The sequence below is a fragment of the Watersipora subatra genome, chromosome 3, assembly GCF_963576615.1.
Source record: "Watersipora subatra chromosome 3, tzWatSuba1.1, whole genome shotgun sequence".
NCBI lineage: Eukaryota > Metazoa > Bryozoa > Gymnolaemata > Cheilostomatida > Watersiporidae > Watersipora > Watersipora subatra.
The window spans coordinates 62972297-62997464 of record NC_088710.1 but is presented as its reverse complement, the minus strand read 5'-3'; the positions used below and the strand labels follow the sequence as shown (position 1 = coordinate 62997464).

Genomic DNA, 25168 nt, shown 5'->3' with positions numbered 1-25168 from the left:
GTAAATGCAAGGTGTGACGTTTGTAGAGAAAAGTTTACAAATTGCAGTCAAAATATTTTTAGGGTGATAAATGCTATAGAGCTCGTAATCTTTTGTTACATTTAACATTATCGCGGATGTTTGGTGGTTGATCTGGTGTGGTTGACGATTGCTCCGCATGATCCCAGTGACTCGAGTCTGGCAGCTGGATGCTTCCATCACGCGTATTCTGCAACAGGAAGACATGCACGCGTTATATCACATGTTCGAATATATGGTTAAATTATTGAATGTACTGTTTTAGAAGGTTATGATCATGTTGTTTGTGAAACTAAATAAGTGCTTTTTCAACAATGGAAGTTATATTGAATGAATCCTTCGGTGTGAAAATATGCAATCTTTTTCACAGAAAAAGATTGCATATTTTCAAACGGAGCTTAAATGCAAACCGAGCTTGTTTACTTTCAAACAAGCTACCTTCAAAAATGGAAGTCTTTTAGCAAACATGATTGCAACAGTTCAATTTTACAACAGCCATTTAGCTTAGTATAGCTGCATTTAAACGTCTCATAAAGAAAGGTGAAACAATTACAACATGGTGGCAAAGGAACGACCGTTAACATCAGACTCAGCAATGACTCAGCAAAGCTCAGACATTCAGCAATCCGATTGGGTAGATCAGAGTCGGAGAAGCCATTGTGGTGAAATAGTTTGTTCTATATGTTTTTATGCTAACAATTCACAACACAAATTTGTATATACTGTATAGGTTTTGATGTTATGCCGTTTCAATATTATTGTATATTACTTAGCAAATATAGTAGCTATATTTTATCGAATTGTTTCACAAGGGTCTGAAACTGCAAGAGCTAATTCATGAATTTTTTCCTTTGATGCATTAGAACAGAGCCATGGCATATAATGATATGTTATTACAATAACATTAACTAATTAATTAAACACCTGAGTGTAATTCATCCATAAAAAAGAAAATTAATTCAAGTATAAAAAATCAGCTATCAAGGAGAGTGGTAGGGGGTTAAAGCCAATACACTTATAAGACGACTAGCTAAATTTAAAGTGAAGACTTGAAAATGATTCATAATCTCGATATGAACATCCCAAAACCACCAGCTGTGTAATATCAGCAATAAATAATGACACATAAATTATTAGCAAGGAACACATTGCCAGAAATAGATAAGTGTGCTTCAATTTTATATGACTACCCTATCCCAAAGTATCATGCCTCCAAATAACATCCAAACAAATCTTTTTAAAATTACTACTACATAAAAATTATTGCTTAAAATAAATAAGAATAATACAAGAGATACACATAGAATATATAACTCGCTACTAAACTTATCAATTGCATATACTATTTTATGTGGCAATCGGATAAAATCTAATAGCATAGATTTTAGTTATTAAATCATCAGCTAGTGTATGCATAGCTGTAATATACTACCTTATAAAAAAAGACAAAGACCCAGACAAAATAGTAAATCCTTATCACCAGCTAAAATTGGGAAGTTAAAAGTAAAAATTTACCAACTCGCAAACACTCTCAACTAGTAACTACAGGAAAACTTAAAATTGTGGGCGCCATGATAATGGAAACGTCATAAACAAGCAGAGTAGTCTATACATGTAGGTTTGTTGCACGTGTTTTACTAGAACTGAAGAACATTTAACAAAGACTAATAATACTGCCGTCTGGCCAGTAAAGCTGCCGCTGATGATAGTGCATTTATATGGGAAAACTTGATATTTACCCTTGATGTCATGTCATTGACTAGCTGATCTTCAGCGAGAATGTTTTATAATGAAACCTAAAACTTACCAATGAGTGATGTTCCACTTATAACAACATTCTATCAATTAAATCACTCTAAAATAATCTAATGGCATGAGGAAAAATTATTTTAAAAATAGAACTGCTAAAGAAGAATACTGAAAATCTGAAATTCACAAAATTCATAATATCAATAAATTTTATGAATATTAAGGGCAAAAAATTACGCTTGCATGTTTTGCTGACTGTTTAAAGCCAAGTCGATGTTAGTACGAGCATTTCGCAAAGCTTATTTTGTCTACCGTGTACTTTACTCTAGACTCTAGAGTGTCTTGCAAATCCAATGAAGCAATGGTTGAGGAGGAAGTTGCTAGGTACAGCTTTCACTGCTTAAAAGAGCGAAATAGTCGTTTCATAAAGCTATACTCTCTAGTCTAGATAGTAATCTATGTAGCTTTATAGATGACTCACTCTGAGCTTAGTCATAACAGATTTAATGAGTTGCTCCGATGCAATACAGCGCAGGTGTGGTGAGATGGCAAGAAGGTTGTTTGTAAGGTCAGGATTGGCTGAAAGATTGCAGCTCTCCCCACTACTGTCTATCAGATCATATGCCTTTCTGTAGTATTCAAGAGCTTCTCGCTTATATCTATTTTCATAAGACTGATCGTTTTCTAAAAGATTTAAAACCACAGTCTAAAAAAATTAAACAGGATGAGAGAAATTGAACATGAGAAAGGAGTTTGAAGAGGGAGCCGATAAAAAAGGTGAAACATGAGGAGATAACAATGTGATGAATCGAGATATGGCAGCATAAAACAGAGATGGAATTCACAGGACAATTACCGTAAGGCGACCACCAAAAAAGAAAAAGGGACTAATGTAATATTGTAAACATACATGTATAACAAATCAGTAAACAGTCTAACCATAATTTTTGAGCATCTTTGATCTGGAACAAATCACAGTTGAAACATAAAATCTGGATGTTGATCAAATATCTACAGCCTCGAGATAAGGCGAGGAAACCTGAAGGTTACATTGCCAACCGACACTCCCTCTTTCGTTATCTTCAGTATTCAACCATTGTTTGCAGGGTTGTGGTTTAAAAATTACTGACTGGATTTTGTGTGTTTCGCAGTGTATTATTTTATTATCTTTAATTAAATAAAAGCTATTTTTAGACTTTTTCATTTTACACAGGAATCTGGGGTATGTGCTGCAACAGACAAGGCAATAATTTCCCAGCGCAGTAATCTGTATAACTAGAATATTTTTAAGAAGTTCGGTGAACTTCCTACATTACCTCCTTGCTTAGTGTACAGTTTATCATGTAAAAATACATCTAAAATAATAAATGGTAATTTTCTAATCTCGTGAAGGATTAAAACTAGTTGTATTATTTGTAAAGACAAAAAATTATTTCAGATTTGATTAATTTGCTTTTCCAACAGGCTTTTGGGACAGACTGTGGTTGCAATCTTAGGTCAGTCTGTATATTTATTTCAGACATCACTTGCAAGCTACGAGTGGTTCATATTCACTTACATTTCTTTGCTAACTGCAGTATGATAAGTAAGACCGGTATTTCGAGCATGAAATATCTGAGAAGTAGCAACATATTACCATGCAAATGCTGGTGGAGCTCGGAGAGTTTGTGCAAGCAGGAAGCCATCTGCTCGTATGATTTCAGTAAGTCTTCCTTGGTATGAGACATGATCGAGTTGTCTGCTCGGATAGTCAATGCCTTCGACGCCGCTTCCATTGCATGCCGTATATCGCTATAAGCAGAAGGGAATAAAATTGTTAAAATGAACTTTAACAAATCTCAAGCGTTCAACACTGTCTTCTTTTAAACCTTGTATCACGTGGAATGGAAACAACCACGCAGTTCTTTGCTACTACAGTATTTGGGAAAACACGATGAACAGTTCATATACTCTTTTAATCGGGAGATAACAAAGCATGACTCTCCTTTGTAGATCAAATGTAATAGTTGTAGCTAATAGCATGCTGACCCAATATTCACAATGCAGGAACATCTAGCATACATTCAAGGCTCTCCATTTAGTGATGTCACAAACACACCAGCTGTCTAGCAGCATCGCATGCAAGTGATTAACATGAACTCGAGATGCCAATCCGTCTCATCTGTATTGCGTTATGTTAGGACCGGTAAGCAAATGAAACTAAACTCTATTGAAAGAAAATACTTATAACAAAAAAGGAGCAAGCATAGAGAGTAACGACTCACTGTTCTGTATCCTGCTTGCTATGCAGCGCAGACAAATCATAAAGACATTGAGCCGATCTGTTCAAATGAGATTGTCCGAGCTCTTCGTAGCGTTTACAAGCTTCCTCATAATGCTTTAAGGCTCGCTCTGTGCACCCGGTGTCAGCGTAATGAGCAGCTTTCAACATTGAAACTCTAGAAATTGGTGGTGAGATACGAACATGAAAACAACCTTTCGACAATGGCGATCGAAAAAGCTGATGTATGTATGCATGTAATGTATTTTATGTATTGTATTTCATATATTATATTTAATGTATTTATTATATTAAACAATTGGATATTTGGCCCTAGGCCATGCATACATACATAGCATATACTTTACATACCTTATACAACATATATAGGTATGTTACTTTTATATCCTCATCAGTGAGGAATAATGTATATTAACTATGTACAATATTTCCATAATCCCAAATGCATGGGACAGAACAGGGCTACCATTGAATTCAGCAGCTACCATTGAAAAAGCGACAATGCTACAAATACAGCATTTTGATGACATGCTTTTGCTTTTAATTTGTTAGCATTTATTGATAAAAAGCAGTTTTTCCAATAGGAATTTCTGAAAGAGTTAATTTGATATATTGATGTTTGATGTATTTCAATATAATATTTTAAAAGCAAGATGTATTATCAACCTAGTGATAGGTTGTGCGAAAAAATGCTCATAACAACAAGTTGTTGGAATTTGTAGCAAACGAAATAAAACCTATTGTTTATCAGCTGCAAAGGAATAGGTGAAGAAAGTTAGGTATAATATATGGCAATAATGGCACCTGGTTGTCCATACCCTGATTACTAAACACAGATTCGCCAACAACAAGATTGAAAACCAGAAGCAAGAAAAAACATGACTGAGCAATTTTGGCACCATGGCATAGCCTTTTTACTATTCATTGACACCATCAAAGTTTTTCAAAAGGCTATAATATCCTGATATGACAGAAAAACGTGTAGGCACAATTCCCATAGTTACTGCACATCTATATGAGACCCTAGGGTTACCAGGGTTAGTAAAAATCTACTTGAGCTACCCTAAGTTTAGGATATTTATGTAAAGTGCCCAGTTATACCGTGTACATTGATGAGATGCTCCTTACTATTGAGTATCTAGATACATGGTTACTGCATGATGCCCAGTTTTAGTAAATAGTTTAGAAATACCCTGAATTTCTGAATATATAGGTGAGACGCTTATGTTTGCTGATTACTTTAATCACTTTAATAATTATTTAACTATATTAAATAATCATTAGTAATTACTTTGATCATTTAATAATAAATGGGATATCCCGGGTTACTGAACACCTAGATACAATACCCTTCGCTAATAAACCTCTGAATGTGTTTGCAGGTTTACTGAATCAATAAACATTTTATATATTCATACTTGTACATTGTAAGACTACAATTACAACTTACAAAGGTATTGATGACTTCACCGTTGATGCCGAGGATGACGCATTTTTGTACAGTTGTTGCGGATCCGGGCACGAGGAATGTCGAGCCCTATACAGATCTGTATGTATAGAAAGATATAGACTTGTAATATTGAACGTTTTTTTCAGCTTTTTAAACTCATCCGACGCTTTTTCAAAACTCTCAATTTTTTTGGTTAAGGCACCCTCAGCCAACGAATATATGCCGTTGCAGAGGCGACGTAGGTTACGGTAATTAGCAAACGTATAATCTCTCTTTTGATAGCTGCTTAGGGTTGACTCCAATTCTTTCCTCATTGTCAATAATGGCAAGGTAAGTACCAGTAAACGGAGCGACCAGATCAATGCTGAGCAGAGGTTATTTGGTGACGGCCCACGAAGCCTCTCAAGCATGTCATAAAGAGTCGGACCAAAGCTCTCCTGGTAAACGGAGATACAGAGAAATAGACATGCTATATCTGATTCAGATCTGTATTCGGTCGACGCGCTATTGTACACCCTCACTTTAAATATTAGCTGCGGATTTGACTCTTTGGTTAATAAGACCATAGCTTGGCGTATATTTATTCTCTCCTCGACTATGGTATCACATGTCTGTGTGTGGTTGCGCTCGTAGTCCCTGCCGAGCTCTACCAGCAGTGTCATGTAGTATTCGATGTAGGCCATTCTTATCTACAAACAAAACTTTCTATGATATCTACATACATACAGTAAATATTGAAAACAGCTGGCAGTAACTGGATTGATGTCTGAAATTTTCATATGTGCACAAAAGCTGGCTGAATGATGGTAGGTTTGACTCAGTCATGACCAAGAAAATATATTTCAAACAAGGTTTGCAATTTTTAATGTGACGACTTCTCTGCTCCTATTTACAAAACTGAACTTGGATTTAACCTTTTTAGTCTACTACTTGTGCTATGGTACAACCAAGGGCTGCCGTCTATGTATTTTTCCAACTAAAACCACCTAGTTTACTGGAAACTATATAGTGGGAAATTGATAGGCTTGCTAAACCAGGCTTGCTAATATTTCTAGACTACAGTGGCTTCGCATTTATGTTTGCATACTAGTAACATCTTCGGTACTATTGGCTAATGATTTCTGTGTCATCCAACTTATTTTTTACATGTATGCATTATTAAGAAATTTACAAAAGGTCTATAACATGCCACTGGTCATCATTAGGATTCATATAGCATCACTATTGCATTATTTCAAAAGTTAGATAAGTTTTCCACTATTCAATTTTCTTACTTGCTTAAATATTATAAAAAGAAACATGGAACTATTACTAATATAATAAACTTTTCATTTTTGTTCTGTATACGCATATATGAAGAATGGCCTTGGCAGCAGTGAAATGTGGAGTTGGCAGCAGATATGTATATGGCAACATAAACGCAGGGTTGGTAGGATTTGAACGGACCCTCTTGCAAAGGTCAGCCAAAGGAAGGCAAATCTCTGTACTTAGTTGTTTTGACATAAATCCAAATATGAAAACTTTACAATCTTAGCATTACACCTCCTTTAAAAGCAAAATAGCCATATTATTCTACAGCCTTAGCACCATATCACAGCTCAGCCTCGAGCATATGCATTTAGTAGGCAATGTCAGTAAACGAATAACACAGTCACCTTGTGCACAAAATAAAATGCATCCAAGATGTGCCACTCGTGATAATAATAATCATCAAGACTTCATCTAAGAAATTGACAATCTGTAAGCTCTGTCATCCAATGGAGTTATCCTTACCTGCTGCGCACACTGCTCATTCGTGGATTCATATTGATTGAGCATTTCTTTGAGAAACTCTGTGATTGTAGCGTGACAGAGACGTACTTTGGTTTTGTCAGCACTCTGCACTAAAGTTTCAGATTTCTGAAAACTTAACCAGAAATTGCGATTGAACTCCTTAGAAAATATGGTAACATCTGCCATCTGTCGAGAAAAAATGAAATCTGTCTGAGCCAACTAGAATGGCAAAGTCACCATGGAAATAGAACGAAAAACACAGATATGACTTCTATGTGAGTAAACATCTATGGGTATTCAAGGAATAGGCTTTCTGAGAGAGAAATTTCAATCTTATTTTCTCAACTACCTAAAGCAGCATACAACACTAATTATTACAATGACAGACAAGAAAAACATATACATACATGTATATTCTAAACATGCTAACAGGCCCTCACTGATGAGGATATGAAAGTAACATACCTATATATGGTATATACTATATAAGGTACAGCATGGCCTTGAAATGTCCAATTGTTTAGTATAATAAATACATTAAATATAATATATGAAATACAATATATGAAATACAATACATAAAATACAATACATTAAACACAATACATTAAATACAATACAATAAATGCAACACAATACATGAAATACAATGTATAAATACTATACATTAAATATAATACATAAAAACAGTACATAAAATAAAATACATAAAACAACTCAATAAAAACAATATATATAATACAATACATAAACAGAACAATACATAACACAGAATAGATGAATACGCATGTATAAAAGAGTTGAATGCATGACACATTTACAAGTAAACTAAGTACATGAAGTCATGATATCTTCCCTATTATATTTTGAACATGGTAAGAAAGCTTACATAACACTTATCACAGCACTGTCCCTGTATCAAACCTATCAACGTTGAGGAGCGAATACAATGCAGCTGAAAATACTTTTGTTCAGCAGTTGCCTCCCGTATGCAGTAGTAAAACACTGAACAATAAAATGGAAAAAGGAATTTTCCGCCCCCTCTGCACTGTTGTATGCTGTTGCACGTGCACACAAGAGAATGCTTCCACATAACGAGTGCATTAATTCAATGTGGGTCAGTGTTGGTCTTGATTTGCATATCTCACACACATAATCTACACCTTGTAAAAAAGACCTTGAGGTATTTACGAAAATGCACCGAACAAATTATTCTTTTATAGCCGTAGCGACAGGATCAGTAGCAGAGGGCGCCCAGTATTGATATTGGGTTAAGTCAACCAGGAAAGGCTCTTACTAACTTGACAAACTGTAGACATAACAGCCCAATCTGGGAATAGAGCCAATGTGAGGAGGATTTTTTGCTGGTGGGGACACAGACAGTGAAAGCTTCTTCGTAGGATGCCGTGAATGAAGGCATCAGAAGTACCTCCAGTGAAATCAGCTATTTCCTGTAGAAGAAAATCTTGACTGTCTCTGGCAAGGAGGGTCAGGAGGTTCAGTTTGTATGGACATCCACCAGCAAGACATAGTAGGTGTGGCTTTTTCCGTGGTGTCAATTGAACTTGTGTACCAGAGATATGAGTCAATTGAACCTGTGTACCAGAGATATGAGTCAATTGAACCTGTGTACCAGAGATATGAGTCAATTGAACCTGTGTACCAGAGATATGAGTCAATTGAACCTGTGTACCAGAGATATGAGTCAATTGAACCTGTGTACCAGAGATATGAGTCAATTGAACCTGTGTACCAGAGATATGAGTCAATTGAACCTGTGTACCAGAGATATGAGTCAATTGAACCTGTGTACCAGAGATATGAGTCAATTGAACCTGTGTACCAGAGATATGTGAAACGTGGAAAGTTGTGAGAAACCTTGGAATTAATACTATTATGTTATATACTAGATAACTAGATGGTAAGCACATATATGAATAGCTCCTACAGTGTCATCAATTCTAACAAGAATGAAAGCACAAAAACATTTGTCAGTCAGAAGAACAATGCTGATAGATATTCCGTGTGACTGTACCTTGTCATACTTGCCTACATTCACCATGCATCTATACCACAGAACTAACTGTACCGTTAAACCAACTGTACCGTTGAACTAACTGTACCGTTGAACTAACTGTACTGTTGAACTAACTGCACCATTGCACTAACTGTACCATTGAACTAACTATACCATTGAACTAACTGTACCATTGAACTGACTGTACCATTGAACTAACTGTACCATTGAACTAACTGTACCGTTGAACTAACTGTACCATTGAACTAACTGTACCGTTGAACTAACTGCACCGTTGAACTAACTGTACTGTTGCACTAAATGTACCGTTGAACTAACTGTACCGTTGAACTAACTGTACCGTTGAGCTAACTGTACCGTTGAACTAACTGTACCGTTGAACTAACTGTACCGTTGAACTAACTGTACCGTTGAACTAACTGTACAGTTGAACTAACTGTACCGTTGAACTGACTGTACCGTTTAACTAACTGTACCGTTGAACTAACTGTACCATCGAACTAACTGTACCGTTGAACTAACTGTACTGTTGAACCAACTGTACCGTTGAACTAACTGTACCGTTGAACTAACTGTACCGTTGAACTAACTGTACTGTTGAACTAACTGTACCGCTGAACTAACTGTACTATTGAACTAACTGTACCGTTGAACTAACTGTACCGTTGAACTAACTGCACAGTTAAACTAACTGTACTGTTGAACTAACTGTACCGTTGAACTAAATGTACAGCTGAACTAACTGTACAGCTGAACTAACTGTACCGCTGAACTAACTGTACTGTTGAACTAACTGTACCGTTGAACTAACTGTACCGTTGAACTAACTGTACCGCTGAACTAACTGCACCGTTTAACTAACTGTACAGTTGAACTAACTGTACAGCTGAACTAACTGCACCGTTGAACTAACTGTACCGCTGAACTAACTGCACCGTTTAACTAACTGTACAGCTGAACTAACTGTACCATTGCACTAACTGTACCATTGAACTGACTGTACCGTTGAACTAACTGTACCGTTGAACTAAATGTACAGCTGAACTAACTGTACCGGTGAACTAACTGTACTGTTGAACTAACTGTACCGTTGAACTAAATGTACCGTTGAACTAACTGTACCGTTGAACTAACTGTACCGTTGAACTAACTGTACTGTTGAACTAACTGTACTGCTGAACTAACTGCACCATTTAACTAACTGTACTGCTGAACTAACTGCACCGTTGAACTAACTGTACAGCTGAACTAACTGTACCGTTGAACTAACTGTACTGCTGAACTAACTGCACCGTTGAACTAACTGTACAGCTTAACTAACTGTACTGTTGAACTAACTGTACCGTTGAACTAAATGTACAGCTGAACTAACTGTACCGCTGAACTAACTGTACTGTTGAACTGACTGCACCATTGAACTAACTGCACCGTTGAACTAACTGTACCGTTGAACTAACTGCACCGTTGAACTAACTGTACCGTTGAACTAATTGTACCAGTGAACTAAAGTGATCCTTTGATTTGCACATGTTTTGTTACTGCTGGTTCATATCATGAGGACCTAACATATTGACTGGCCAGAGTGCTATCATCTATTGCTAGGAGTTCAATTTATGACTCTCAGACCTGTCATTCCACCAACCACACTACAGTTGGATTATTAGAAACTAGTGTTACTGGAAGGTTCATGTTACTAGCAGTTGTTACTTCTAAAAGGTTCATTCCTAGCAGTTGTTGCTTCTACAAGGTTTGTGTTACTAGCAGTTGTTGCTTCTAGAAGGTTCGTGTTATTAGCAGATGTTGTTACTAGAAGGTTCATGTTACTAGCAGTTGTTGCTTCTAGAAGGTTCATGTTACTAGCAGTTGTTGCTTCTACAAGGTTCATGTTACTAGCAGTTGTTGTTACTAGAAGGTTCATGTTACTAGCAGTTGTTGTTACTAGAAGGTTCATGTTACTAGCAGTTGTTGTTACTAGAAGGTTCATGTTACTAGCAGTTGTTGCTTCTAGAAGGTTCATGTTACTAGCAGTTGTTGCTTCTAGAAGGTTTGTGTTACTAGCAGTTGTTGTTACTAGAAGGTTCATGTTACTAGCAGTTGTTGTTACTAGAAGGTTCATGTTACTAGCAGTTGTTGCTTCTAGAAGGTTCATGTTACTAGCAGTTGTTGCTTCTACAAGGTTCATGTTACTAGCAGTTGTTGCTTCTAGAAGGTTTGTGTTACTAGCAGTTGTTGTTACTAGAAGGTTCATGTTACTAGCAGTTGTTGTTACTAGAAGGTTCATGTTACTAGCAGTTGTTGCTTCTACAAGGTTCATGTTACTAGCAGTTGTTGCTTCTACAAGGTTTGTGTTACTAGCAGTTGTTGCTTCTAGAAGGTTTGTGTTACTAGCAGTTGTTGCTTCTACAAGGTTCATGTTACTAGCAGTTGTTGCTTCTACAAGGTTCATGTTACTAGCAGTTGTTGTTTCTACAAGGTTCATGTTACTAGCAGTTGTTGTTACTAGAAGGTTCATGTTACTAGCAGTTGTTGCTTCTAGCAGGTTCATGTTACTAGCAGTTGTTGCTTCTAGAAGGTTCATGTTACTAGCAGTTGTTGCTTTTAGAAGGTTCATGTTACTAGCAGTTGTTGTTACTAGAAGGTTCATGTTACTAGCAGTTGTTGTTACTAGAAGGTTCATGTTACTAGCAGTTGTTGCTTCTAAAAGGTTCATGTTACTAGCAGTTGTTGCTTCTAGAAGGTTCATGTTACTAGCAGTTGTTGCTTCTAGAAGGTTTGTGTTACTAGCAGTTGTTGTTACTAGAAGGTTCATGTTACTAGCAGTTGTTGCTTCTAGAAGGTTCATGTTACTAGCAGTTGTTGCTTCTAGAAGGTTTGTGTTACTAGCAGTTGTTGTTACTAGAAGGTTCATGTTACTAGCAGTTGATGTTACTAGAAGGTTCATGTTACTAGCAGTTGTTGTTACTAGAAGGTTCATGTTACTAGCAGTTGTTGTTACTAGAAGGTTCATGTTACTAGCAGTTGTTGCTTTTAGAAGGTTTGTGTTACTAGCAGTTGTTGTTACTAGAAGGTTCATGTTACTAGCAGTTGTTGTTACTAGAAGGTTCATGTTACTAGCAGTTGTTGCTTTTAGAAGGTTTGTGTTACTAGCAGTTGTTGTTACTAGAAGGTTCATGTTACTAGCAGTTGTTGTTACTAGAAGGTTCATGTTACTAGCAGTTGTTGCTTCTAGAAGGTTCATGTTACTAGCAGTTGTTGCTTCTAGAAGGTTTGTGTTACTAGCAGTTGTTGCTTCTAGAAGGTTCATGTTACTAGCAGTTGTTGCTTCTAGAAGGTTCATGTTACTAGCAGTTGTTGCTTCTAGAAGGTTTGTGTTACTAGCAGTTGTTGTTACTAGAAGGTTCATGTTACTAGCAGTTGATGTTACTAGAAGGTTCATGTTACTAGCAGTTGTTGTTACTAGAAGGTTCATGTTACTAGCAGTTGTTGTTACTAGAAGGTTCATGTTACTAGCAGTTGTTACTTCTAGAAGGTTCATGTTACTAGCAGTTGATGTTACTAGAAGGTTCATGTTACTAGCAGTTGTTGTTACTAGAAGGTTCATGTTACTAGCAGCTGCTAACACAATTTATAATGTTTATCATGCATATATAAAGATAGCTTTAAACGCAACAAAATGGGTCTTGAGACTCAGTGTTGGGAAATTGGGACTGTTGGCAGGGCTACACTGCAGACTCGTTGCCAAGGACATATACCACGACCAAGCAAAGCTTTCAATGCTAAGAACTCGGTAAATAGCATCCTACATGTTTTTATGACGTAAATTTTACGATTATAGGTGTTGAAGTTTAATAATCTAGATGTTATCATGAAGTCTTTTCCACTCCCTCATTCACATAGGTTTTGATTGTTTGCCTATTATATTTCGAAACATTGTAAATGAGAGTGAGTTGTCCTTATGGTCTTGCACCCTAGAATAACATGTAGCAAATCTTTGTCTCAAAATAATCTTTTTCTATCTACTCAGTTTCTATAGTGCTAAGCTATGTTAAAGCTTGGGTGCCTTGAAAAGACAGCCTCACAATATCTACATATATAACTCGTGTACTGCTATGAACTGTAATTGACCTTACAATGGCCCACTGATTGCCAAAAACAAATCTGCTGTTACTGTATTATTCTGGCAATAAATCAAATGCAATGTATAGCCACATTCTTGGTGCCAAATCTTTTTCCAATTAAACTTACAACTTACAACTGGCAGCCAACTCCATTACAATAGTAGAGATGCTGTCCCCATAAAAACTGCTCTAACAACAATCTGTCTTTGTCGGTGTGTATTTCTGCTCCACCTGACTATCTTAAAAGCAATGCTTGTATATAGGTTTTTTAAGCAATATATTCTAATAAGATAATCAATTTCATGCTCGGATAGTCAATGCCTTCGACGCCGCTTCCATTGCATGCCGTATATCGCTATAAGCAGAAGGGAATAAAATTGTTAAAATGAACTTTAACAAATCTCAAGCGTTCAACACTGTCTTCTTTTAAACCTTGTATCACGTGGAATGGAAACAACCACGCAGTTCTTTGCTACTACAGTATTTGGGAAAACACGATGAACAGTTCATATACTCTTTTAATCGGGAGATAACAAAGCATGACTCTCCTTTGTAGATCAAATGTAATAGTTGTAGCTAATAACATGCTGACCCAATATTCACAATGCAGGAACAACTGTACTTAAATCCAATCATAGCTGGTTAATCTGGTTACACAACTAGCCTGATGGTCCCTCATCTTCCGTTGCATTATCGAGTGACTCGCATCAAACCATATTCCTTTATGCAGCTAAGATAATTATTGAATATATTAAAATTATCAATTGTAAAAAGGGTAAAAAATTGAGAAAAAAAAGAACAGATAAGAGTTTTATCTGGAGGGTGGACAGTTACTAAAAACATGTCACACCCTCTACCAATAAACCTCCCAGTGCCATCAATTGAGAAAGAGGTAAACTTACTATAGAGAATAGCTCAAAAGCTTCGTGGTCTAATGGCTTCAATTCAATGTCGTGAGTGTATTTCATCATCTCCTCACAGCGCATCTGCTCTTCAAATTCTATGGCTTGATGAGATGCTAAAACTGGCTCGCGGCTTGTAACCACAATCTTCAGCTAAATGGATACAGGGTTGTAAATTAGCTAATAACAAATTCCACTCATATGCGCAAAACTACATACATTGTTCAATCAGAATATTTTTCTCACAATAAGAAGTATCTTACAATGGAAGTAGTTATTAAACTAAACATCTTTTAATATAGACCTAGATTGAACAGATCGGCTTACACTTTAAAGTACGAAGTGAAAATATCAAATGAGGAAAAACAATATGAATATGTTTTAATGAAAACATGTTTCACGAATCACAAGAAAAACCATAGAATGCTGATTGCATAACAAATTATGTCACATATTTCTAATCAAACTTCTTGTTGGAAGACCTCACAACTGCCACACTGTACTTGCTATTTTATCCAACAAAACAACAGTAAAAAGAGAGCGAATGAGATCTTCTTTAAGATAAAGTGGCAAAAAATGGCGTCTGTGTGATGAAAATGAAAGCAGCAGTTGACAAGTTCTATCAGTTTGAAATATATTTAGGAACTCTGACTAGACCTATGATGAGAGATGGAAGTTAGGTCTCATGGCTTACAACATAAACTTACACATGACAATTTTAGCAAGAGTAAAAAGTGGTGCAGTGTACTTTATCTAACCAACAGAATATTCTCCTACCTTGGAATCGCTTTCTCTCTGCATGAGAACTTTGTGCAGCAACGAGAGAAATTCTGCGGTCCCTGATGTCATCACCAAAGCTGATACATTATCCAGAATCAGTACTGTACAGTCTATCAATAGATTTCAGATGTGAAAACTTAATTGAAAATTTAAGTTCCCAAGTTTCCCTTGGGAACTTACTCATATTTTGAGTGAGAAATCATTTAAGATGAATTGGCTCGACCGAAGTTACCGAAGTTATGGCTAGTCAAATGACAGTCACTACAAGGATTAGTAGCAAATGCTCTAACTCGGCACTTGGTACATATTATCGTCAAAAATTGCTAACATTCAAACATCTACTTATGATCACCTCAATATATAAATCTTACGAGAAGTACAATGTGAATTTGAGCAAATATTTGACTCTAAACTTGATGTAGCATCCAGAGAGCAAAGCAAAAAATTTAAACAGTCTAATTTTGTGAGTGAAACTGAACATTAAAAATAGAATTTACAAGTGAGAAAAAAGAGACAGTCTAAGTTAGTCTGAACTTTACCTAGTCTCAGTAAAAGTAAGTTTTACTCCATATCTACCAGTTCCAGAAAAGTGAGTCTCACTCCATATCTACTAGTCTTAGTTACAGTAACCGTCACTCCATATTTACATAACTTCAAACCTACATGTTACATCAACCTACATCACATTACCTACATATTGGCATGAACTTTCATTCGCGTTTCTCCAAGTTAAAGTAATAATGAAAATCTCTCTTTCTTGTTACTGTAGCTGGATGCTGGCATTGCATGGGGTAATAAAAAAGTTTTTGCATAAAAATTTTTTTTATACATTTACCGCTATAACTTTTAAATGAACGTATTTGTTTATTTCTGAATGTGTCCGGCCAATGCATCATTCCAATATTTGAAAGCTCGAAGCATAGCTAAAATAGATTGTTGAAAAACATTTCTTACTTTTCATCTACATATTCGCTCAAGATTTAAAATAGCTTATAAGCAGTGGCAGGTAATGTAGTTGTCATTGGTTAAGTCTCTTTACCCAATAAATTTGAGTAACTTAAGCTAGTAACTTGAGCTAATATTTTAATATTAACTATAATAAGAGCTGCGTCTGTCCAAAGCCAGCTAAGAGCGATAGGATCCATTCGGATGCAAGGAAAAAGATTGCATCTCACAGGAATCGAACCCATCCATTCGGATGCACGGATATTCAGCCAAATGCACTACCACTAAACCTCACATCAGGATTTCTCCACGGCGCACTAGACTCAATTATGTGTATTTTAACCAATCGCTATTAACTAGACATACGAATGACAGCAAACAAACACTTGATTTCATATATAGACTAGAATGTCATGGAAGTTGTATATACCGGTATAATAAATATAACGCTTATATATATTCTTTTCTCATAAATGCGGCGAGATAGATTAACATTCAAATTACATTTGAAAACTTGCCCAACTTGATGCTTTACGTTATATGGAATTTTTTACGCAGTACAAAGCAAAAACTTTGTCTACTGTATATCTCTTTTAGGCGTTGTGGGGAGGGATTTTGGCGATCAGAATATCGACATTTTTGTTATTTCGCCGTAATCAGTATACCAGCTGCTAAATTTTAATTTTTTGAGAACTTTTTTGATATCGTATGGCAAAAAAAATTTGTTCGTGTATGGGGAAGGCAGAAAAAGTATTGTTTTCCGTATAGTAAAGCGAAAAAAATCTTATAAGAAGAGCATCGTGACCCGAGGGCACACTGTATTAATTAATAATTGAGCGAGTGTAATCGCGAAAAGTTTATATCATATATGGTAAGAGTGACGGGAATGGTAGGAATGGTAAGAACGGTTTAGCCTTGTGGTTAGGTGCGTGTGTTTACAACCTGACGGTTGCAATCTTCTTGATTGGTTCAAATGCAGCCCGAAGCGAATTGTTCATTCCAAGATTTTAATCGCTGGACAGACGAACGACAAACTTTGATATTTATATACTGTATATAGATCAACTTGACTTCTATATTTATATACTGTATATAGATCAACTTGACTTTTATATTTATATACTGTATATAGATCAACTTGGCTTTTATATTTATATACTGTATATAGATCAACTTGACTTTGATATTTATATACTGTATATAGATCAACTTGACTTTTATATTTATATACTGTATATATAGATCAACTTGACTTTTATATTTATATACTGTATATATAGATCAACTTGACTTTGATATTTATACACTGTATATAGATCAACTTGACTTTTATATTTATACACTGTATATAGATCAACTTGACTTTTATATTTATACACTGTATATAGATCAACTTGACATTTAAAATTTATATACTGTATATAGATCAACTTGACTTTTATATTTATATATTGTATATAGATCAACTTGTCTTTGATATTTATATACTGTATATATAGATCAACTTGACTTTTATATTTATATACTGTATATATAGATCAACTTGACTTTGATATTTATACACTGTATATAGATCAACTTGACTTTTATATTTATATACTGTATATAGATCAACTTGACTTTTATATTTATATACTGTATATAGATCAACTTGTCTTTGATATTTATATACTGTATATAGATCAACTTGACTTTTATATTTATATACTGTATATATAGATCAACTTGACTTTGATATTTATACACTGTATATAGATCAACTTGACTTTTATATTTATATACTGTATATAGATCAACTTGACTTTTATATTTATATACTGTATATATAGATCAACTTGACTTTGATATTTATACACTGTATATAGATCAACTTGTCTTTGATATTTATATACTGTATATAGATCAACTTGACTTTTATATTTATATACTGTATATATAGATCAACTTGACTTTGATATTTATACACTGTATATAGATCAACTTGACTTTTATATTTATATACTGTATATAGATCAACTTGGCTTTTATATTTATATACTGTATATAGATCAACTTGTCTTTGATATTTATATACTGTATATAGATCAACTTGACTTTTATATTTATATACTGTATATATAGATCAACTTGACTTTGATATTTATACACTGTATATAGATCAACTTGACTTTTATATTTAGTTCCAGTTTTTAAGTTTAGTTTTTTTACGTTTTCACATCAACATTTGTTTTAATGTTATGCGTTATTACCCAGAGGATTTATATGAAGTTATCATAAGGTGTGTGGCTATAGAGCAAATTAAATTATATTTGCTTTAACATACGAGCAGATCTTTATATATGTAGATACTTGATAGTATCTTTAAGCAATTCAACCACATACCTCCTAAAAAGGAGTCCATAAGGGACCTCAGGCTAGCAAACAGCTGTCCAGCCAGTTCTGATGCAGTGGCAAGTGGGTGCACATCTTTGAGGTTCATTCGAATGAGAATCTTAGTCAGCAAATCAACGATTGTATAAGCATTTCTAAAACAGGAGAATATAATGAATCGTCATGACATTTAAACAGTCACTCGAGAGCTTCACATTTCGTAATAGACCAAACAGTCTACAACTTTGACCAGCTGACAAACTACTGATATCAAGTGTTGAATGTCCAATTCGTTACATTCTAAAGCTCTCATAGTGATTCAATGACCTACAAACTAGGAGTTATTTTTAGTCCAACGAACTCTAATTCCTCCGCTTTAGGTTAGTAAGAAAAGCAGGCATTATAATATATGTAACAACTGCCTACCTCAGGTCCACATGTATTACATTCACTTCTCCAACTTGAAGAAATTTTGCAGCAAGGTGCTTGATGAAAAAGCTTTTGCCGGTTCCCGATTTACCCCATACATTTATCACTACAAAAAAGATCGATTGGTTGTTAGGAGGCCTTGCAATAGATTATGAATTGCCTGTAGCGGTAATTGATTTTAGCAATGAGTCTCTTGAATGCTGTTGTTTGCTTATCGTGTATCCCGTAGAAGTACAAATTCAGGGGCCTCTTCAACTGACAGGACAATCAACTAAATTCCACATTGTCAAACGGCTACGCCATAGAACAAACACCTCATATAATCACTTTTCTAAGAAAATGCCTTTTGGAGTGCCACCAGTCTATGCACAAGATTGGTTAGAAGCCAAGTCTTAAACTTGGATTTATTAAAAATAACTTACATCGGAAATTAACTGAACTCTCATTTAGAATGAGATTATAGACAGAGTCTAGCTGACTATCTCGACCATGAAGCCTCGATTCTTCTTCAATCATCCACATAGCGGCGTCATGTGTCAACCTTCGCCTGAAGTTGGTGATCTGAAGCCGAAACTAGCAAACAAAACTCAACATAATTATTCATGGTTTGAGTCCTGTTGTCATAAGCAGGATAAAAAGACACAGAATAGGTTTATGGTGTCGGTGGTAACGATCAGTGTATGAGAATTACGAGGGCTATTTGCATCTCTTCGTTGCACATCTTTTGCCACTCTATTTGCCATAACTAGTTGTGAGCTCAATCCACACTCATACATACATCCTCTGCAATATCCTTGATGTGATCCAAAACGAAATCAGTCAATTTGAGAATAAGGTCTTTGAAATCATTCTTGTTATGCTTGAGAATTACGTTGTAAACATCCATGAGTGTGACACACTGCAGGCCTTCTCGATCAATCAAGGCAATCTTCAAGAACTCCAAAATATTCTCATCTATTTCTGAAATAGTATACATTTTTATGTTAAAAATCTCACTGTTGGTAGTTGTTTGTCTGTCGTTTGTGTCTCCATTTACAGCAATAAAGTTATAGGAGCAAAAAATCTGCTTCGCAGATTTGAACTCAAAACCTTCAGGTCAGCAGACAGGCATGCTAACCACTAAGCCAAACGACTATATTGCTATACAATAGAACAGTTGTGCTCATACTCATTACACTAGTTGAAATATGCACGCTTGAAGAGGTTGCAAAAATACTATTGATTACTACTAGCACACTTGAAGATCATGACTGATTGCATGAGAGATCATGACAGAGAGATCATGATGCATATCATGATAATCACAGCTTTTGGCTATCAGACTATCGACATTTTTGTTATTTCACCGTAAGTAGGCTAATTTACTAGCTTTTAAGTTAATTCTAGCTAGCTTAAGTTCTCAAATTCGTTGGGTTAAACAAATTAGCCAATGGCAACTACATTACCTGCCAATGTTTATAAGCTGTTTTATTGCTTGTGCAACGCCAGGCATTCATCTAGTCTTTATGTTAAAATGAATAATTATGTATTTAAACTAACACAAATATTTGACTATAATATAAGCATAGCAGGTTTGATAGGCTAACTATGTGCAACTAGTGGCAGGTTTAAATATGTTTTCCTACCGCGATTAAACTGTTGTAAAATCTCAGATATATGAGCACGGTAGCTTCCTCTTCCAAGATCCATGGCTACCTATAAAGTAACCAGAATTCAAAATGACATACTCAACATTATTTTCGACTTTCTTCATACAATCGTAAATAATAATACGTTGCACTGACGCCCACAAAGAACCTTCCCAAATGCACAGTATTATTTCAGACTGTTCAGTGATCAGATGTTTAGTGTTATCCATCAAATACTTTGAATACATGCAAAACATTTCATTGACACTTGCTCCTCAGAATTTGGTTTATCAGCAAACATAAGCAAACAGTACATAAGTGATCAATAAATGGTTAGCTGGTAAATAGTTGGTCAGTACATACTCAAGCTGAAGATAATCTATCAGTAAATACATACTGGACAAGTACATCGTTGACCAGTATATAATTGATCAGTGCGCGGTTGATCATTCCATAGCTGAGCAGCACATGACCAATCAACACATAGGTATTAATTCATATCACACTAGAACCTAATTTATTAAAGTAATAAAAAAGTTTGTTAGTTAGGTGTCATTCAGACAGTATAAAGATCTTGAGAACAAAGGTTCCCAATAAAACTTAGAGAATGCATCTCATAGTAAGATTCACAATTTATTAAAAACTTTTGTTTTCTTCAATTTCTACTTTTTGTTATAACCCAGATCAAAAAATAAACTCAAAACTCTTTGTGTAAAACACTGATTCACCACATCACTCAACAAAACTCCTCTTTTGCAAACAAATTATTATGCTTATTAGTAATTATTACATTTTCATTATTTTCAACTATGAAATTTGGAAGTAATCGAAAATTCTATTGAGTTACTGCAAGGATTGAAAGTAGTCATAACTCGGTTTTCAAACGTTTCTGATCTCGACCAAATCAGATTTCAACCATAAAATTGAAGATTTTTACACCTCAGACTTCGTTGTAAATTTTGACGTTCAACCAAATCGCTTGCACTTTAATTGCTCCTATGTTACAACTGGTAAAAATACAAGACAAGAAAGTTTTCTGCTGTGTTTTTTTTTATTTCACACGATCTTTCCTAAGATACATTACTGTACCCTTTCATTAGAATTTTTCATGTCACAATTCTAGCAGAGGCTAGTCTTTGCCACTTTAATGTTTATGTTAAATTTAGTAGAAATAAAACTTATGAAATCTTTGTTTTCATGATCTTAGATCTTTTGTTAGAAGAAAACAGTCTATTTTTACACTTATTTATGATATACATACAGTACACAAGACTGTAAATGAGTAAACGAGGCTTGAGTACGAGTCGCTACAAATACAGAAGTACATTCCCCAACCTTGTCTAGTAATAGACTTTTTATGAGACAAACACGGTAGTTGACATATTAGCTGCTGTCTTATTACATAAATATACAGCTTATGGTATGAAATAGCAAAAAACGCTATAAAATTAGTTTCCTGGACTTGAAATAAATTAAAACTATTTACATTAATTACAATAAAATAATTTTGGATTTTAAATGAATCGTTTTGCGAACAGCATTCCTGAACGGATCATAGCCAAAAACCAAGGTTTGACTGTACATCCCATTTCTGCTAACCAAATCAAAGGTGTTGCACACGATTTGTATCAATAACTTATGAGTGTTATCACAAACTAACATTAGCAAGAATTTTTTGTAATATTGATGAGAATTTCAAATAGTATTGCCAGCTAAGCAAAAAAAATTAGAACTTTTCGTAGGGAAAATAACTTATGTACATGTAGTAAGAAAAACGTATTGAGTGTAATATAGATTTCGTTCCCTATATTAATTTAATTATTTAGTTATAATTAACTGTTGTGATAATAGAATGAGCAAGCATAGGTCTACAAAAAGAGATATTCTTCGCTTTTGTGTAAAGTGAACAGTGTAATAAAAAAAGTGGACGACAAGTACGACACCAAGTTTCCACCATTGTCGTCGCAGAACAAAACCCTTAAAACGAAAATAATAGCCCTGAAAAGGGCTGAGGTGGTTGGTGAGACTACTGGCACTCAAAAATCGATTTTGACTGGTGAGTCCAGTAGCCCGAGAGGGTCACTGTCGTCCCCGATAGGATCTACCGATGGGCGAATGGTCTTGGACCCCACTTCATGCTTGTAAAAGCGAATGAGCTGTCAATCAGTGTGTACCCGTATTTGTAGACGTCAGAATGCGTAAGAGTTGATGACGTCTTTTCTAAGCCTATAATCCGGCAGCTTCAAATTGCTAACTCAACGGATCTATATTACGTTCATCGCAATTCAGACAAATTTGAATAGTCATTTATAAGGCGCACGCTTAACACTTGTCCAATGTAGAGTATATGTATGTGTGATACTAGCAATTTTTTTATGTTAACCATTTATTACCATATTGTTCTAAGATTTGCATGTTACTATACAAACACTAAAAAAATTATTAATACTCGTATTGCGTGATTAGTTAGTGACAAATGTTATCATTTTTGTATTCGAAATATGTTATTGTGGAATTGGTTGACCTGATTACTGTGCAGCCAATCAATTGTGGATTTTTCTTGGGATTGCTATATAACCTGCCGGTTTGATCATTGTTGGTGTGTTACTGCTTGGTACTGAGAGATATAACACCAATAAAGATACTGCATTCTTTACAAATAAGCTCTGCTTGAGTTTGAAAAGCAAATAGGTATAACATTCTTGTCACTGTTTCTGACTTTAGCATTGTGATATTAGCCAGCGTATCATAGCTGCATTCACTATAAGTGCTATTGACCGAACATCAAGAATTATTGCGCTTGGCTTGCTAGGGTGTAGGCCTAATAGTTGAGAAAAGACACCATCGAGTCTGTTCATCAGCTCACCCACGAGTCTGCTTATCGGCTCACCCACGAGTCTGTTTATCGGCTCACTCTCGAGTCTGTTTATCGGCTCACCATCGAGTCTGTTTATCGGCTCACCATCGAGTCTGTTTATCGGCTCACCATCGAGTCTGTTTATCGGCTCACCATCGAGTCTGTTTATCGGCTCACCATCGAGTCTGTTTATCGGCTCACCATCGAGTCTGTTTATCGGCTCCCTCTCGAGTCTGTTTATCGGCTCACCCGCGTGTCTGTTTATCGGCTCACCATCGAGTCTGTTTATCGGCTCACCATCGAGTCTGTTTATCAGCTCACCATCGAGTCTGTTTATCGGCTCACCATCGAGTCTGTTTATCGGCTCCCTCTCGAGTCTGTTTATCGGCTCACCCGCGAGTCTGTTTATCGGCTCACCCGCGAGTCTGTTTATCGGCTCACCCACGAGTTTGTTTATCGGCTCACTCTCGAGTCTGCTTATCGGCTCACCATCGAGTCTGTTTATCGGCTCACTCTTGAGTCTGTTTATCGGCTCACTCTCGAGTCTGTTTATCGGCTCACTCTCGAGTCTGCTTATCGGCTCACTCTCGAGTCTGTTTATCGGCTCACCCGCAAGTCTGTTTATCGACTCATCAAGTTTGTGTGAACTCGCTCTTGAGTTGGGAGTTGTCTATCCTTGTCGAGTAGAATTTACTTCAACACTATGTTACGATCGAGATGTTAGCCGGGATGAGAGCTGTGTTCTAATAAAATGCAAAAATGAATGCATAAACACTAGGCTGACTGCGTTGAAATTGTACACATGTAATTTTGTCAGTCTCTATCTTGAAGTATCATATGAATTGTACTTGTTAGTTAGCAAAACTAAGTGAGCAGCAGTGGTTGGCAAAGCTGTGTGAGAAACTCTAATAAGTGGTTCAAAGTTTTTTTGTTATAAATTTAAGAATGCAGCTATTATTTTGTTCCTGCTACACTATCTACTTGCTAAAATATTAGCTATACATTATAAAAGCAAAACATGGTATCTAAAGAATCGATGCTTACAATGAGGCTAAAACTTAGGAGCACATGACAGATACTTAGCAAAAGCCAAGAAACACCGACAGTTTAGCTAAAAATTATTTTGTCTTAGTACATTTTTAAATTAACTGTCACCAGGTACAGAGTATTTTACAACGTCCTAGAAGGTTATCAGCTCATAACTATTCAGCATAACAATTGATTTATTTATACCAGATCTTGGAAAGTTCTGGGCTCCTAACCTTCTTATACTGTATAAATAACTTACGTGCGGAAGCAACTTTTCTTATCTTATTTGTCAATTTTACCGATTTAATATACGTGTATGTTGCTCAGACTGCCAGTTTTTTTAACAAATGCCATTCGACAAAGATTTTGAGCCAACTATGTTGGCTCATATATTGGTTGCTAACTATGCTAATTGATTGCGTAGTGTATAGCGTCAATAAATATTCCTCATCAATTTTTTTTATATTTCATCTACCCTATTCCAAATATTAGGCTTACAAGTAACTTTTCGATACAGAGGCGATTATTATTTACGGGTATGTCATGTACAATCAACTTACTAGTTTATATTGCAAATGTATATAATGTTTTTACTTTTCACATTACCCATTCATATTTGCATGTTATGCTCAATTAAAAATGAATAGTAGTCATAAATCGGTCCATCGCGGATCGATGTTTACATACCAAGTTGATCGCGGCAGTTCTTCGTTACTGCTCTCCAGTCCAAATTGTTCGTATCGTTTAAGCTATTTGTATTAATGTTGTTTTACGTGCAAATTTCACATTAGTACCACTGTT

At 35.5% G+C, this 25168-nt stretch overlaps 1 protein-coding gene across 1 annotated transcript; it reads right to left on the bottom strand.

Annotated features, from left to right (window-relative positions):
• Positions 1–59: 59 nt before the first annotated feature.
• LOC137390850 (uncharacterized) lies at positions 60–25168 on the bottom strand. The gene is made up of 15 exons (XM_068077168.1): positions 25055–25168; positions 20479–20548; positions 19632–19813; positions 19276–19426; positions 18851–18959; positions 18437–18579; positions 15107–15219; positions 14330–14482; positions 8573–8866; positions 7272–7457; positions 5499–6187; positions 4032–4205; positions 3404–3558; positions 2249–2451; positions 60–208 (listed from the first exon to the last, which is right to left on the bottom strand). Exons 2-15 carry the CDS (start codon positions 20540–20542, stop codon positions 74–76), a joined length of 2751 nt encoding a protein of 916 aa, XP_067933269.1. The 5' UTR covers positions 20543–20548; positions 25055–25168; the 3' UTR covers positions 60–73.

What these genes read in the sequence shown, in the direction of transcription:
- LOC137390850 (XM_068077168.1), bottom strand. Translation starts at nt 20,542, where the DNA reads ATGGATCTTGGAAGAGGAAGCTACCGTGCTCATATATCTGAGATTTTA. An exon ending in ATGAGCAGTGTGCGCAGCAG is followed by an intron (nt 6,188 to 7,271) that starts GTAAGGATAACT and finishes TTTTGTTTGTAG; the next exon opens with ATAAGAATGGCCTACATCGA. An exon ending in GTGAAGTCATCAATACCTTT is followed by an intron (nt 4,206 to 5,498) that starts GTAAGTTGTAAT and finishes ACCAATTTCTAG; the next exon opens with AGTTTCAATGTTGAAAGCTG.